Source organism: Aquarana catesbeiana, linkage group LG06 (assembly GCF_042186555.1).
Source record: "Aquarana catesbeiana isolate 2022-GZ linkage group LG06, ASM4218655v1, whole genome shotgun sequence".
NCBI classification, from domain to species: Eukaryota; Metazoa; Chordata; class Amphibia; order Anura; family Ranidae; genus Aquarana; species Aquarana catesbeiana.
In genome coordinates, this window is record NC_133329.1 from 294538215 (window position 1) to 294556923 (window position 18709).

The 18709-nt window shown below is 40.6% G+C and overlaps 1 protein-coding gene across 4 annotated transcripts in view; it reads left to right on the forward strand.

The window, feature by feature from the left end:
- Positions 1-18709, forward strand: part of ADPRH (ADP-ribosylarginine hydrolase) — a 54880-nt gene that overhangs the window by 19874 nt on the left and 16297 nt on the right. For all 4 annotated transcript variants that reach the window (XM_073633463.1, XM_073633465.1, XM_073633464.1 and 1 more), the window contains 2 exons: positions 13676-14033; positions 17657-18017. In XM_073633463.1, the coding sequence (XP_073489564.1) occupies positions 13676-14033; positions 17657-18017 (719 nt within the window). The remainder of the gene's footprint in view (positions 1-13675; positions 14034-17656; positions 18018-18709) is intronic.

Consider the following 18709-nt stretch of genomic DNA (forward strand, 5'->3'; position numbering starts at 1 on the left):
AGAACAGGTGGGCTTTGTCCCTGGCTGTAAAAAATTCACTTCATCTTATGTATACATAAACATAACCATCAGGCTTTCCTCCTCTCCATGGATGTTTTTCATCCTTTACCAAAATAAATAGATCTGGGCTCCAACCTTAAAGTGTAAGTTCACCTTTACAGAAAAATCTGTAAGGTGAACTTACGCAGGACCCCCGCTTCACTCCCCCCATTCCCGCTGATTTGGATTGCAGCCTTTTCCCATTCTCCTCCTCAGGGGTCCGGGGCTTAGAAATCCCCACAGCTTTCACTCTTCTTCCCCGCTGAGAGGACGGGCTATGCGAGTTCTGATTACATTGCTCCTAAACGTCCATCCTCATAGAGTACGTTTAAGAGTTTAAGCTCCTGGGATTTCTAAGCCCCGGAGCCGTGAGGAGGCTATACCGGGGCTCAGAACGGGAGATCGCTGCAATCCAGGTCGGTGAGACTGGGGGTGTGGGGGGGGGGGGGTCCTGTGTAGGTTCACCTTACAGATTTTTCTGTTAGGGCCCTTTCACATGTGTGGACCGTTCAGATCCGCCTGTCAGTTTTTCAGGCGGACCTCAACGGTCGCTCCATACAGGTCTGTGGAGCGACGGATGTCAGCGGTGACATGTCCGCTGACATCCGATCCGCTATGGTAAATCCAGATGAATGGATGTCCTATTTTCCATCCGTCTGGCGGATCGGATGAAAACTGACAGGCGGTCCTTTTTCATCCGATAGAGGAGAGCGGAGATCTGACAGGTCCGTCCCTGCACAGTGTGCAGAGACAGACTTGTCATCCGCCAGCTCAGCGGGGATCAACGGATCGATCCCTGCTGAGCAGGCGGATGTCTGAAAACGGATCCGCACGTGTGAAAGGGCCCTAAAGGTGAACTTACCCTTTAACCACTTAACCTTGAAGGTTTTACCCCCTTCATGACCTGGGCATTGTTTTCTATTCAGCACTGCACTACTAAACTGGTAATTGCATGGTCATGCAACATTGTACGCAAATGAAATTTAGATTTTTTTTTTTCACACAAATGGAGCTTTTGGTGGTATTTGATCACCACTGGGTTTTTATCTTTTATTATATAAAAGAAAAAAGACTGAATTTTTTTTTTTAAACAGATTTTTTAATGCGTTATAAAATAAAATATATCCAATTAAAAAAAAAAAAAATTAGGCCAAAATGTATTCTGCTACATATCTTTGGTTGAAAAAAAAATCCCAATAAGTGTATATTCATTGGTTTGTGTGACAGTTATAGCATCTAAAAACTATGGTATATATAGCGGAATTTGAAAAACTGAGGGTCTGGCTCTTACTCCTGGGAATAGGAGCCAGACCCTCAATTTTTCATCTCGCGTTCATCACCACTTATGCTGAAGCACTTTAGGAGTTGATTACCTGTTTGACACGCTGGCATGGTTGAGTGCCTTTCATGTGAGTGTGCTACCTCAATTTTATCTGATATGAAAATATTCTTACACTGAGCACTAGATTTCCTTTTGTTTGATTTTCATATACTGCCCATTGAAAGTATACAGCACTGACAGGAGGTGTTGGAGAGTAAAGAGAGGAGCGGGAGTATTCATCTGAATTTACCCCCATTAGGGGACTGCTTGCTTAGACCCACTGGTAAAACAGGGGTCTAAGTATAAGGTGAGCGGCCATCCATTTACTGGTGGAGGATTATTGATGAGCACATTTACTTTGTAACACGGAGGTGGAAGATCACAGGATATTGTTTCATCTAACAGCACAACGAACTTTTGAGTCACGTTTAGTGTCTTTTTCTTTGGACTGATCTTCACTGTTTTATTTGATTGTAGCAATTTTTTGCCTTTAGAACACATCGATGCACAGTTATTCACATGTATTCACTTTAATGTTTGATACATTGTTGCTAGTTGCTCTTCACTATATATTCTACTGATTACATGTTGAAGTGAGAGTGAACACTTTGAGTGATTAGCAGCAACTGGATTATCTCACATATAGCTACTTGGAATTTTTTTGATACATCATTATTTAATTCATTTCATTTTATTATTTGTATTTATTTGCGCTGATTAAGGTTCAGTGTTTATTCTGTGTTTCATTGGCTGAAACCTGTTGCCAAACTCGTGCTGTATCCAACCTGGTCAGAACCTGGAAGACAGGTGGCGACGTACAGGTACTGTGTGTAGGTGGTAATTAGTTAAAATACAGTGGAACCTTGGTTAATGAGCGCTTTGAAAGACGAGCAACATTTTTTTTTAATTCTGACTCGGTTTGCTAGTGTTGTCTCGCAAAACAAGCAGAATTCAAGCTAATGGGGTGTGCAGTACCGCATTTGGCCAGAGGTGCGGGGGCGCCGGTGACACTCGGAACGGTTTGGAGCCGTTCGGAAATACTCCGTTCCCGAGCCTTTCCGAGGCTCTCCGGCACCCCCTGTCCACATGCGGTATTGCATGCAATAGAAGTCAATGCGGAACAAATTCTCTTCTTTTCCATTGACTTTTATGGGGAAACTCGCTTTGATATGCGAGTGCTTTGGATTACAAGCATTCTCCTGGAACGGATTATGCTCGTAATCTAAGGTTCCACTGTAATGTCCCTGTTCTCTAATAAATGGCTCTCTCTGACCCGTTCCCCATTGTGATTGGTACCATACAGAGATTCCTCCTCGTCCCTCTCCTCTTTATGATTGTCATTGGACATTTAGCACAAACCATTTGCAAGAATGACTTCACAAGAGCCAAACTAATATGTTTCATCGCAGAAGGTCCCTTTATACCAGGGATGTCAACTCAATTTAATTGCAGGCCGCACCAGCATTATGGTTTCCATCAAAGGGCCGGTTGTATCTGTAAGACTATATTAACGTATCTATCCCTGGATCGTGTTATATAAGTGCCTCTGCATTTGATTACTACTGGTTTTAGGTGGATTTGATTTAAATCACTGGTAAAAAGGGTTGATTTAAATCAACTCAATTTATATCATAATTTTTAAAGAGCAACTGTCACCTTTGTCCCCCAGTGGCTCCTCCTCTGACCCGCTGTTGACTCACCGACAGTCCCATTCCCTTTAATGGGACGGTGGTGATGCGGCAGTGACACAACTAGGTGAGGGACGTGGCGGCAGCAGGTGAGTGTATGCCCGCTAACAGACGGTATGATTATTTCAGATTTTTGCGTCTCAAAGCGGTACAGTTATTTTGCATAGAAATTTGGCGTTTTATATTGTAGGCCTGTAATTCTTAGCAATAACACACTTAAATCTGTCCAAACAAGAGTCTATTAGACATCCCGGGTATGATGAAGTTTGAAGCACAAAATCATAAATTATAATATAATAAATATAAATAATTATTAAAAATAATAATATAATAATAATATAAATTTCCCCAAGATTCACTATCGCTCAATTCTGCAAGTGTTCTAATTTACTATCGCTGTTTTCTAGCTGGTCTAAAGCCTCTTTTGACATAAAGGGACACTTTTTAGTTGCTATGGACAATCTCCAGTTTCCAGGCAGAAAGAACAGTATATATAATATAAAACTGCATGCAGGGCACTGGACAAAGCACTGGGGACAGAAGGGATGTGAAATGATTTCATACAGTACTGTATGTGTTATGATTTTTACAGTTTTTTTAATTTGCCGCCAGGCTCCGCCCCCATGCATCGCGACACTCGCAGGGAACGGAGCCCGGCACAGAGAGGCTTTGGGAGGAGGACACAGCCCGCAGACACTGCGGGGGGACATTGCAGGATCCTGGGGACAAGGTAAGTACACCGCACCAGGATCCTGCAATTTAATCCCGAGTGTGGCTGAAATTTAACCCCGAGCCACACTCCGGAATACCATCAGGGAGGTTAAACGTAAAGGCTACTTATTCTTGCTGGTAGTTAGAATCTTTAATATTTGCAATTAAAATGAAGGTTTCCTATTTAGAATAATGAACTGTCAGGTTAGTAAAACAGCGATATCAGAACTGATTCTGTCATACAGTTTGTAGTGTATATAGATTTGAAAAAAAACAATGGGATAAAGAAATATTCCTGAACTTTGTTTTATCTCATGGTTACTGTGAAATTGTGTGAATTCATCAATACAGTGTATGTTATCTCAGCTTGTAGTGCTTGGATTCATTGAATGAGTTTACCAAAAAAGTAAATATTGCAGAATATACAGCCTCATGCTACCAAACTAAGCTTCATTTCATGCTGAATAAACTAAATGATTACTGTGTCTTAAATAGAAAACTATAGATTTTTACTCCAAAAGCATTTTATTAAAATAAATTTGATAAACATCTGATTTTTTTTTTTATTAGCTTACCATCAATACTATCTGAGTTCTAACGCTTGGGATAACATAGCATCTTCAGAGTTAGTATCATTTTGTTATTTGTTCATATCACCGTAAGGTTTTATCCATTTTACCTGTAAAATATTTTCAATGACTCATTTCTCTGAGTAGTTTCTAGAAATGTTTTGCTTTTTCTGTATGTATTTTGTTTCTTGTCTCGGAGATACACAGCCATCAATCACCAGCACACTGCAGCTCAGGCAGGTCTGGTTACTTTTTGTTATGGTGTATGTTGTAATCATCATACCATTAGGAAACCAATATCTCGCTGAACCAGTGGTGGTGAACCAGTGAAATTGACAGAAAAAAAGGGGTGTGTGCAAAGATGCAAAGAAAAGGTATCCGTATCTCCAATAACACCTTTATTTAACTATCATAGAATGCAATTTGGTGGATGGACATTCAGATGCCGAATGGTGGATGGAAAAAGATATTCAAAACTTTCAAATTATTTTCAAATTGTCACTTATCTTATTTAAAGCGGTAGTAAAATCCACTTTTTTATTTCCACCAACAAGTAAACCTAAAATAAGGCTTACCTGTAGGCACAGTAAATATCTCCAGACCGCGCGCTGTTTAGGAAATACTTCTTTTAGTAGCTGCCGGCAATGTCCATTGAGAGAGCTGTGCCACAGCTGTGACTCCCACGCACATGCACGGGACTGACGCTATCACAGCTCGGCCAAACGTCCAGTGCCCACGAACCTGCAAGGAAGACCGGGTGAAGAAGGAAGCCCTGTCAGCAGTAACATCTCACCAATAGAGGGCTTCTTTTTAAAGTAAATCTTTCATAATGTGCTAGGGTGTGATGCTAAGGATATTGGGGACCTGGAGAGTGCAGAGAAGGGCAATCAAACTGATAAGAGGCATGGAGGAGCTCAGCTATGAGGAAAGATTAGATGAACTAAACGTATTCTCTCTTGAGAAGAGGAGATTAAGGGGGATATGATCACCATGTATAAATACATAAGTGGTCCATATAGTGAACTTGGTGACGAGTTATTCACTTTGATGCCGCTTACACACGACCGGACTTTCCGGCAGAATCAGGTCAGATGGAATCATTCCGTCGGACATTCCGATCGTGTGTGGGCTTCATCTGACTTTTTCTTTCGAAAATTCTGACGGACCTAGAAATAGAACATGCTTCAAATCTTTCCCACGGACTCAATTCCTATCAGGAAAACCGTTCGTCTGTATACTATTCCGACTGACCAAAAACGACGCAAGGGCAGATATTGGCTACTGGCTATTGAACTTCCTTTTTCTAGTCTCGTCGTACATCATCACGTTCTAAACGATCTGACTCTGGTGTGATCGTGTGTAGGCAAGTCCGTTTCAGCGGAACTCCGTTGGAAAGACTGCCAGAGTCTATTCTGACGGAAAGTCCGGTCATGTGTACGCGGCATAAGTTCTTCACAGAGAACAAGGGGGCACTCTTTATGTCTGGAGGTAAAGAAATTTAATCTCCAAATACGAAAAGTTTTCTTCACCGTTACAGCTATGAAAATGTGGTATAGACTCCCTCATGAGCTGGTTCTGTCCAGCTCATTAAATTGCTTTAAAAAAAGGCCTAAATTCTTTCCTAAATGTACACAATATAATTGGATACTAACATTTATAGGTAAAGTTGATCCAGGGAATATCCGATTGCCTCTCTGGGGATGAGGAAGGATTTTTTTTCCCCTGCTGGAGCAAATTGGATCATGCTTTACTGGGTTTTTTGCCTTCCTCTGGATCAACTATGACAGGGATATGCAATTAGCGGACCTCCAGCTGTTGCAGAACTACAAGTCTCATGGGGCATAGCAAGACTCTGACAGCCACAAGCATGACACCCAGAGGCAGAAGCATGATGGGACTTGTAGTTTTGCAACAGCTGGAGGTCCGCTAATTGCATATCCCTGAACTATGAGTATGAGATTGTGTATATAGGTTTGTAATCCCCCCCCCCCCCCCCCCCCCCATTTTATTGGTTGAACTAGATGGACTTGTGTTTTTTTTTTTTTCAACCAGACTAACTATGTAACTCACTTGAAGGGGCTGCCCTCCTCATGACAAATGTGCCAAAGTAGCTCATATGTCTTTTTTTTTTTTTTTTTTTTTTTTTTTTGGCACTGAGCCAAGCATGTTTTGCTATGCTCATTTTTGTGGGACAAAAAGCCGGACTGCTACCCACTTTTGATGGGGCCTTTATATAAATAAAAAACACCTCAAGCTCTTTGCGTGTTTTAGCATGTTTTTTGCATGTTTCCGAAAACATTAGGGTGTGAATGTTGCCCAAGTAGCATGTAGCCACGTACAAATATTATGCTTATTATTTGAAAACTATAAAAATAAACACTATAATAAAAAAAAAAGTTTGTGGGCTAGTTGCACTGTGCATTTCTGTGCAATTTGAGCCCATTCATTTCAAATGGGTTGAATCACACTGGATCTCACCATGCACTACTTTAAAAAGTGGTTTACTTTTGTACTGTGTGATCCAGTGCAGGCAATCTGTGACCTGCTTTTGGGGTGTCGTTAACCTAAGATCACAACTGCAATGCATTTTGAACATTGTGCTGGAAGCGAACACAGAATACGAGTTTCCTGCACTGTGCTCTGGTGTGAAGTTTTACTTTAAATATTTTGATCCTAACTTTCCCTACAGTTTAGGGTGCTGTGCTAATAATGTAAAATTCGGTTTGGATACCAAAAGTCATTCTTTTTCAGTAATGAAATAAATATGAGCAAGCAACAAGTACCAAATAAAGTCACTTGGCCTTCATCATACTCATTGATATCTAATATGCATGAGAACACTGCTGAGACACGATGACCTGTCCTGGTTAGCAATGCTAAGGACAGCTTGCATGTGTCTCTTTGGTTGGGCGAGGGGGGAGAGGTCTTATTTTAGCAGTGAGACATACATAAACCGAGTGTGACCACAGGAACTTAGAGGACACTGGGGTTTCAAATAGATCCTCCCTGCCCAGGCCTGCAATGAAGTGGAGAGCGTTTACAGCTCTGGCAGCAATTGTGAGCTCTTCTGGCAAATTTTTGTTTATGTGATTGGGTCTTACTGCATAGCTGATTTAGGACAACTAAGGGAAACCTTCAATATGATTTTAAAAGTCCTAATCTGCTTACTATTATACTTGGGCTTATAGAGTTTAGCGATATCACACAAAAAACAAAAAAGCAGATAATTTGAAATGTATTCATTTAACAATTTTAGAAATGGATTTTGTATGTGAAAAGTAGACAAAACTATATACAAACAAGTTTGCTTATTGGAATGTAATAGGCCTAGCGTATAATATGTAGGTAACAGCCCTTCATAATTAGATTGTCCTTTCCTGTCCCAGTGACTGTTATCTCGCCAGTGAGAACACAAAGGTGTCCGTTTTATCAAGCAGCGAAAAAATATCCGCTACTTAGTTCTCAGGCATTCTCAGAGGAAATCTCTCTCTTCTCTGAGTGCCTGTTTATGAAGCGTTTTAGATCGCTTCTCCATGTGAGGAGTGAAGCGATCTACAAACGCTTTGAACTGTCGAACACCTCCTGTTACTGTAATCTCACGAGACACAGTGAGATTACAGTACCAGAATATCAGTGAAACACTCTGGTGTCCGTTTTATTAAGTAGCGGTATATTACCACTGCTGAGCACACAGGCATTCTCAGAGGAGACCATCCACCTCAAAACAATTAGTCCCCCTACTATATATATTTAAAATATATACAGTATCTCACAAAAGTGAGTACACCCCTCACATTTTTTAAAAATATTTTATTATATCTTTTCATGTGACAACACTGAAGAAATGACACTTTGCTACAATGTAAAGCAATGATTGTACAGCTTGTATAACAGTGTATATTTGCTGTCCCCTCAAAATAACTCAACACACAGCCATTAATGTCTAAACCGCTGGCAACAAAAGTGAGTACACCCCTAAGGGAAAATGTCCAAATTGGGCCCAAAGTGTAAATATTTTGTGTGGCCACCATTGTTTTCCAGCACTGCCTTAACCCTCTTGGGCATGGAGTTCACCAGAGATTCACAGGTTGCCACTGGAGTCCTCTTCCACTCCTCCATGACGACATCACAGGGCTGGTGGATGATAGAGACCTTGCGCTCCTCCACCTTCCGTTTTTAGGATGCCCCACAGATGCACAATAGAGTTTAGGTCTGGAGACATGCTTGGCCAGTCCATCACCTTTACTCTCAGCTTTGTTAGCAAGGCAGTGGTCGTCTTGGAGGTGTGTTTTGGGTCGTTATCATGTTGGAATACTGCCCTGTGGCCCAGTCTCCAGAGGGAGGGGATCATGCTCTGTTTCAGTATGTCACAGTACATGTTGACATTCGTGGTTCCCTCAATGAACTGTAGCTCCTCAGTGCCGGCAGCACTCATGCAGCCCCAGACCATGACACTCCCACCACCATGCTTGACTATAGGCAAGACACACTTGGCTTTGTACTCCTCAGCTGGTTTCCACCACACATGCTTGACACCATCTGAACCAAATACGTTTCTTGGACTCATCAGACCACAGGGCATGGTTCCAGTAATCCATGTCCTTAGTCTGCTTGTCTTTAGCAAACTGTTTGCGGGCTTTCTTGTGCATCATCTTTAGAAGAGGCTTCCTTCTGGGACAACAGCCATGCAGACCAATTTGATGCGGTGTATGGTCTGACAGGCTGACCCCCCCCCACCCCTTCAACCTCTGCAGCAATGCTGACAGCACTCATACATCTATTTCCCAAAGGCAACCTCTGGATATGACGCTGCTCACATGCACTCAACTTCTTTGGTCGACCATGGTGAGGCCTGTTCTGAGTGGAACCTGTCCTGTTAAACCGCTGTATGGTCTTGGCCACCGTGCTGCAGCTCAGTTTCAGGATCTTGGCAATCTTCTTATAGCCTAGGCCATCTTTATGTAGAGCAACAATTTTTTTTTTTTGAGATCCTCAGAGACTTCTTTGCCATGAGGTGCCATGTTGAACTTCCAGTGACCAGTATGAGAGAGTGAGAGCTATAACACCAAATTTAACACACCTGCTCCCCAGTCACACCTAAGACCTTGTAACACATGACACCGGGGAGGGAAAATGGCTAATTGGGCCCAAATTCGACATTTTCACTTATGCCCCATACACACGATCAGAAATTCCATCAGAAAAAACTTGGGTGGTTTTTCCGGTGGAATTCTGCTCAAACTTGCCTTGCATACACACGATCACACAAAAGTTCTCTGAACTTTCCACCGAAAAGAATGCGGTGATGTACAACACTACAACAAGCCAAGAAAATGAAGTTCAATGCTTCTGAGCATGCGTCGAATTGTTTCCGAGCATGCGTGATTTTTTGCGCGTCCGAATTGCATACAAACGATCACATTTTCAGATAGGAACTTTTTCCGACCGAAAAATAGAGAACCTGCTCTCAATCTTTTGCTGGCTGGAATTCCGCCAGTAAAAGTCCGATGGAGCATACACACGGTCGCATTTTCCGACCAAAAGCTCACATCGGTCTTTTGCTGGCGGCATTTCCGATCCTGTGTATGGGGCATTAGAGGTGTACTCACTTTTGTTGCCAGCCATTTAGACATTAATGGCTGTGTGTTGAGTTATTTTGAGGGGACAGCAAATTTACACTGTTATACAAGCTGTACACTCACTACTTTACATTGTAGCAAAGTGTCATTTCTTCAGTGTTGTCACATGAAAAGATATAATAAAATATTAACAAAATTGTGAGAGGTGTACTCACTCGTGTGTGTGTGTATATGTATATATATATATATATATATATATATAATATGTGTGTATGTGTATGTGTGTGTATGTATATATATATACGTGTGTGTATATATAAAATATACATGCGCGCACACACACACAAAGCAGAGAGACATTTTTACTGTCTTGGGGGGGGTCTGATCGAGCCGGAGAACCTGGGAGGGTGAATTCTGACAGAGATCGACAGTGAGTTGCCGAGATCGCACCTTCATAAACTGGCCGTTTCTGTTTCTGTCAATGACAGATTCTCTGTGTGCGGAGATGATCAGCTGAGACCATGTTGTTTCCTGATTACCTCAGTTTCATAAACCGATAATGATCTGAGATGATCTGTGATCATCAGGATCGCAGTTTTTTCCAGTTTCATAAATGGACACCTATGCTAATGAATGTTTCAAGCCTTCCCTAAAACAGTTTGACTGGAGTTCTATATTATGTCCACACAGTATTAGTTTTATTTGGATCATGGTGGAAGATCCCCTGACAAACGATATACTGTATATAGCAAAGGAAGATAGAATAACTCTTCTTTGAAGCACTCTTTGTAAAGTAAAATAAGTGAAGCATAGAGGCATTAATGAGAGCCACATACAGTCCCTGACAAAAGTGTTGTCGCTTCTCTATTTTGTAGAAACTCCTGCTATTAACCTGACTTTTAATTAATCAATTGGTGTTAGAAATAGCTAATATGAAAAGCTAAAGCCCTCCCAAATGATGTTTAATGCACTGAAATAAATTAGTTTCACTGAAAAAAGATTTATCATTTAATCAAGACAGACAGGTCAAATTTTGGCAACACAAAAGTTTTGTCGCCTATACAGAAATTGAACAACTTTACTGAAAATACAAAAATATGTCAGCAAATTAAGTAGTGGTGCTGTGAGATCCAAATTTAATATCTTGTATGACTTCCTTGAGCTTGACGGACAGCATCCATGCGGTTTGGCAAGGATTCATACAATTCATTGATGAAGTCATCAGGAATAGCAAAGAAAACAGTCTTGCATGCCTCCCAGAGTTCATCAATATTCTTTAGTTTCGTCTTCCATGCTTCATTTTTCATCCTACACCACATATGCTCAATGATGTTCATGTCTGGTGACTGGGCTGGCCAATCCTGGAGCATCTTGATCTTCTTTGCCTTAAGGAACTTTGATGTGGAGATGGAAGTATGCGATGGAGCACCATCCTGCTGCAAAATTTGGTCTTTTTTATGGTTGGGAATATAAGCGGTAGCTAAGATTTCTTGGTATTTTAGACTATTGATGTTGCCTTCCACCCTGCAGATCCCTCGCACACCCCCATACTGTTTTCTGGGTAAATCTCGGCTCCATGTGGGTTCCAGTAGGTCTCCTGCAATATTTGCGGCGACTGTGGTGTAATTCAACAGAAGATTCATCTGACAAATCCACCTTCTGCCACTTTTCCAGAGTCCACCCTTTTAGCAGGCTGTGACCCTTGGCAAATGCCACACGGTTTTTCAATTGTCTTTTGTTTAGTGCTGGCTTATGGCCACTGATTCGACCATGGAGGCCATTTCGAGACAGAATCCGACAAACTGTTCTGGTTGACACAGGGACTTCAGGTGACCAGGTCTCGTGGAGCTCTGCTGCAGTGGAAAATGGGCTGGCCTTGGATTTTCAAGCCAACAAACGGTCCTCTCGAGCAGTTGTCTTGCAGGGTCGGCCTGACCTGGCCTTGTCCAAAATGTCTCCAGTCTCTTCAAATCTTTTTTTTATTCTCTGAACTTGATGCTGAGACACATTAAAGGTGCCTGCCACATTAGCAGTGGATCTGGTCTGCAGCCTCTTGATAATCAACACTTTAGTCTCCGGGTGAATCTTAGGCATGTTTGCAGAGGTCTAGTTGCAGTTGAGAAGGTCTAGTGTACTGGTGTTCTTTTTATACACACCTGAGACTTAATTGATCCATTATTAGTCACAGGTGAAGCTCATATAACAAGGCGACAACACTTATGTCTTGGCAAAAATTGACTCAATGGGCTTTACCAAGCTGTGAATATTAGAATAGTTTTTGTCAGTTTCGTTTTGCACTGAAACATTATTACAAAAGCTGTTGGGATTAAAATGACCCATTTCTTGTAACAAAATCTTGATTAGAAATATATTTTAGCGGCACTTCAGGTCAATTTGTACACAAGCGACAAGACTTTTGTCAGGGACTGTAGACTGGAATGCTAAACTGTGGTTAAATAATGACTTAACTGGCAATGTTTTGTTCCAATACCATTCACTAATTCCACCGAATAAAGCTGTCATCCACCTAAAACAGCATTTTTAATTTGTGTGGTTTTAATAAAATCTTGGAAATTGAGATTACTTTATGTATAGGAACTGGCTACTCCCATTTGTTTGTTACTAAATGGACACAGATGAACTGACAGGTCATGCACACCGTTACTGAGAAACTGTTGTGAAACTATTGCTGCAGAGTTTGAGGAAGGTCACTATTTTTTATATACATACCTACTATACTATACTAGAGCTAATTTCCCTTTGGGATTAATAAAGTATTCTGAATTTAGACAGCAGTCGATTTACCTACCAGCATGTCTTTGGAATGTGGGAGGAAACCCATGCAAGCAGAGGAAGAACGTGCAAACTCTGTGCAGGTAGTATCCTACCTGGAATTCAAACCGAGAACTCCAGTACTGCAAGGCAGAAATGCTAACAATTAAGCCACTGTACTGCTGATGGAGAAATTGAATATTTCATATTTCCTTATTGAAAGTTGTTCAGTTGTCTCACAATATCTAAGAAAGCTAGCCTTAAATGTCTAGTTACCTTAAATGACCTCATACCAAAGTAATGTCATTACAAACTGACCAGATCCTAAAAAGGTAATTTTACTTGCAAGGGGATTTGGCCGGTGAGGTTGGCCATTCCTTACACACAGATCCTAAATCCTACATATTTAACTTAGAATATTCAGTCTTGTCTCAGAGCTTGCTATCATACATGCGTCTGCTTGTGATTACCTGTGCCACGCCGCACAAGCGAGCGCGACTTTGTGGCAAAACAGCATCATTAGTTACGTATTCTTGCTGGATTTTCTGATATTACATTTGTTTTCTGTATCTGTCATTAGTTAAATGTTATAAGTATTTGTGTGATCTCTCTTTGCACATATCAAATACAACCCCAAAAACGTAAACGATCACATATCTGTGATAAAATATCTGTCCACGTAGATGGCTGTCTGTTTGCTAATTGTAAAAGCTGAACCCAAAACAAATCTTGTAGCCATTGTTCATACAATGAGGAGCTAACTATCACGTTTCTAGTGCAAGTTACAATATTATAACATTTGCCATACTTTTTCCATAATAATGCTCATCCTAACAAGATTCCATCTCTTGGTCGCTAAGGACAACATATACCTTTTTTTTGCATTGTTCATATTTATGATATATAGACTTTCTGATGTCCCTGACTTTTCAGACACAGTTATATATCTTTGATTACATCTTTTCTACTATCTGATAATATCTTCCTATTTCCCAGCTTGTATTTGCAGGTCTGATCCGTAAGACTTTCTACAGAAGTGATATGTGCTCCGGACTAGTAGAAAAATATGTGGCTGCCATGGTCCTCAGTGGATCTGGTGATGCTCTGGGTTACAAGGATGGAAGCTGGGAGTTTTCTAGGAGCGGCACTCAAATTCATGAGGAACTGGCTGAGCTAGGAGGCTTAAAAAACATTGATGTAAAAAACTGGATGGTGAGTGATGACACTGTGATGCACATTGCCACAGCAGAGGCATTGGTGGCAGCAGGCAAAGACACGGAACCTGCCAAGCTGTACCCACTGATAGCAAAGAAGTATAAGGAATGCATGAAAGACATGGACGGCAGAGCTCCAGGTAATAATTATCATCAATGTGATATGTTTAGAGATGTGTAAACCCTAAATGAATTCCGTTTACTTTGCTAAAGCACTGTGTAACAAACGACTGAATTGCAGCTTCTTTACAACCGCTTCCTTTCTACATGCATGTCCTTCACCAATGGCTGGACGGCATTAATGGAACATGTCTAAGAAATGTGTATGGGCATGGCTGCTTGTAGTTTACAAGGAAAGAGAGCAGTAGAGACAGTGTTCTTTTTTTTACTACAGGAAGGCAAAAGGTTGAAGGGGGCGCTGGATTGTGACACCAACCTGGAAGAAATGCAAAAAGGGCACCAAGCATAGATATTAGGGATGCACCAATACCATTTTTTTTACAAAGAGTACAAGTACTGATACTTTTTTTTTTTTTTAGTACTCGCCAATACCAATTACCGATACCTACCGCAACTGTTTTGTTTTAACTTCAGCTGTCAGCAATGGTACAAAGCATTGAAAAGTTATTTACAAATGAAATACATTTTTTTTTTTATTTAGCGCTTTTTCAATGTAAAATGTGTAAATATATGTATGTATATATATATATATATATATATATATATATATATATATATATATATATATATATATATATATGTAAAAATATTCACTAACAAAGCAAACAAAAAAAAGTTTTAATTGTTTATCGTTTATAAAATAGATGTGAAAAAAAAGCAGGAAAATAATTAAATGGAGGAGAATAGGAAGTTAATTAAGGCTGATTAGAGTAAATTGAGGGTTATTAAGGGGTTAAACAGAGGAACATTTGTTCATCCCTTTGATCTACAGATGAAGAAGCAGAAATATACAAAAAGAAACAATGTTTCTTTTTATTTTAGTGTTTCAGGGCTGAGCAATGTTGTTAATAAACATTGCCGGCTGCTTTTTTTTGACAGCTCCAATTACCGGACTTCTTTAACACAGGGGGAGACCCACTGACAGCTCAAAGAACCAAGCCTGAAAGTATCAGTTTCAGTTATCGGTGCATTTGCACGAGTACCGATACTTGTGAAAATACTCGGTACCGACACCGATACTAGTATCGGTGCAATCTTAATAGATATCTATTTTGTATTCAGACAATATTTTTTATTAATGGAAACCTGTGCTTAGAGAAATGTGAAAACTGTTAATACTGACCACCTTCTGCAAATGTTAGTGCCAGTCTGGCTCTCTCTAATGTGAATGATCCAGAACAAGCATGGAGACCAGGAGTGACGTTAAGGCTCCTAATATATAGTATTTACCTGCTCCAGGTCACTGACTCAGAAAATACTTTAGCATGCCAAGCAGTCAACTATCATTTTAAGAGAGGTCAGCTACTTCCTCAACACAGGTTTCCTTTAAATAAAGTACTAATGTCATAGTTTTTTAATGACTAGGGTGTTTAATGGCTTTATAAGCCAAATGTGGCTCTATTACAAAATTCACCCCATCAACAATGCTAACACTTAGGCCCCTTTCACACTGGGGCGGTGGGGGCGTCGGCGGTACAACAGCGCTATTTTTAGCGCTGCTGTACCGTCGTTCTTGTAGCTGTATTCAGCCGCTAGCGGTGCGGTTTTAACCCCCGCTGGCGGCCCGAAAAAGGGTTAAAATCACTCGTACAGCGCGGCTATAGCCGCGGTATAGCCGCGCTGTCCCATTGATTTCAATGGGCAGGAGTGGTTTAGGAGCGCTGAATACACCGCTCCTTCACCGCTCCAAAGAAGCGGTTTGCAGGACTTTTTTCACCGTCCTGCCAGCGCACCGCTTCAGTGTGAAAGCCCTCGGGCTTTCACACTGAACAAACAGCGGAGGCTGTTTAGGGGCGGTTTGCAGGTGGTATTTTTAGCGCAATACCGCCTGCAAACCGCCTCAGTGTGAAAGGGGCCTTAGGCTTCATGCACACTGGATGTTATAAAAACGCCGGTAGCATTAGCTGTAGAAAGCTGTAGCTGTAGAATAAGTTTTGCTGCGTTTTTGCAGTACCGTTTTTTTAGTAAAACTATACTCCCGCAAAAACTTATGGCTTAAGAACGTTGGTAAACGCAGAATAGCCACGTTTTTTAACTTTTTTAAGCTTTTATCAGAGTTAGATTGTTTTTACAGCTGAAAAACTCCTCTTAAGACCTCATGCACACTGAACGTTATGAAAATGCCAGTGGTGTTAGCTGTAGAAAGCTGTAGCTGTAGAATGAGTTTTGTAGCATTTTTGCAGTAGCGTTTTTTTAGCAAAACTATACTCCCTCAAAAGCTTATGGCTCAAAAACTCTGATAAACGCCGAATAGCCGTGTTTTGTTAACGTTCTTAAGCTTTTATCAGAGTTAGAGCATTTTTACAGCTGAAAAACTCCTCTTTAAAACCCACTAGTTTTGGGATTCATTTCCAGCCAGAAAACGCCCCTGCCAAAAAACACTGATAACAGCCTATGCACACTTAGCATAACATGCTGGGGAGTTTACTGGCTGCAGAAAAAATGACTGAAGCCAAAAACAGCAGCTGTAAAAATGTCCAGTTTGCATTAAAGTGGTTGTAAACGATCACCTTGTAGAACAACCCATACAGTTTGAAATAGAAATGAAAGGCAAAACATTTGTGTATAGATATAAAAAACATTATAAATACCTTTTTTTTTCCCCCACATTATATAAATAATGTGTGTGTATACACAAATATATATATATATATATATATATATACATATACACACACACACACACATAAATATGACAGGGGGACATGGTTACTGTCTGGACATTTTTGCAGCTTCACAGCTGGGTGCATGCTGCGCCTCAGTGGCTGGGCAATCTTCTGGGACCTGTGATGTGTCCCAGAAAATTGCAGGGAGGGAGAGGGGAGAGGAGTAACTTCCACTTGAGTCACCTAGGCGGTCCAAGCAGAAGTGGGTAAAAAAAATGACATGCTAAATGTGGCATTTAAGGGGGTGAGGAGTCCTTTTATCTGGATCCTGTGCTGCATACAAAACCTACACCCAAATCATGCAGCACTGAGATCCCACGCCAGAAAAGTTTAGCTTTCTCAGTAAGGTTAAACAGTAATGCATAGGTAATGCATAAGTAATGCATAGGTCTCTGGAATCCTCATCTGACTATACTGATTACAGTAAATTCAATCTGGTAAATTGCTGTGGCTTACTGCACTTAGCACATTCTCATTGCCTATCTCTCTGTCTTCATTTATAAACTTAGATATGCGGACGTATTGGAAGTCAGCTAAGATATTGTTTTGACTATGCTTGTAATAACTATTCACATGCTTTAAACGCAACGTGTCAAAAAGAAAAATACCTGAATGAGAAGCTTCAAGTGAAATCGTGCAGTTCTTTCATTCCTGGGTTGCATTGTAGGTTTCTCATACAGGTATTTACTTCAGAACAGACTCCTTAAACTTTGAACATTTGTTAAAAATTGTAACCAAATTATTTTTGTTAATGGTGAAGCAGAATGTTGGGGTTAACCCAGCCTGCCTTGGTCTAGTATGTTTTAATTCAAATTAGCTGCCAGGCTTCTACAAATTGTCTATACTTGGCTACATTTTGTTAGAAAAATTCATAATACTATTCTAATCATTTTAAACTACTATTTGATTTTACCCAGGTTCAACCTGCATAAGCGGTGCCGAGAAGTTAAAGCCCGAGGTCCCAGATGGATGGAAACTTCCGTTTAATAAAGCTGGAGGTGGATGTGGCGCAGCCATGCGTGCAATGTGTATTGGACTGAGATTTCCTCATCCAGAACAACTCGACGACTTGATCCGGGTCAGCATAGAAAGTGGCAGGATGACCCATCATCACCCTACTGGATATCTTGGTTCACTGGCGGCCGCACTCTTCACCTCCTATGCTGTAAACCGCAAGCCACCGCATGAGTGGGGCAAAGCATTGCTAGATGTCCTGACTAAAGCAAAGGAATATATCAGAGCTGCCGGTCAAGACGTTACACCAAATTTGGATTCATGGTAAGCAACTCTGCCTTCTTTTCATATATGAAATTGGTATTCTTTAAAAAATGTAAAGGATCATATCCTTTTTGATCCCCCAAGATGCATACTTATTATGCTCTTTTGGCAACAGTCACCAGAGTTTGGTTAAATCCTTTCCAAAAATCCTCTGTATACCGGCCATGCCTGCACAGTCTCTCCACAGACTTCTATTGGACCATGTCCAGAATTCAGAGATACTAGGGAGAAAGTCACATAAAAGTCTATGTGGTTTAGGTCAGGGGTGAGAGGGGAAAAAAAGGAGCAGAGTACTTTATTTCAATGGTACCTCTCCTCCTTTTATTTCAAGGTGTACCTCTCCTTTAACACTTCTTCTTTGGGACTTTAAATGAAGCAGTTGGAATGCAGAGGTAAAAATAAGAGAATTTAAATTCATAACACAGTATTGATTGAGAAATAATTTTATATATAATAAATATATATATATATATATATATATATATATATATATATATATATATATACAAATGTAATTTGCACAAAATGTAAGCACGATGGATAAAAAATATATAAATCAATGAACACATATCATAACGAGTACATGATGGTAGTAGAATAATTGCATTTAACATAATTGGCATGGCCTACAAATGCCAAAGGTGGCATGCCCGATATCTGTATCCGTGATCACATGGTAAAGAAGTAAGCCA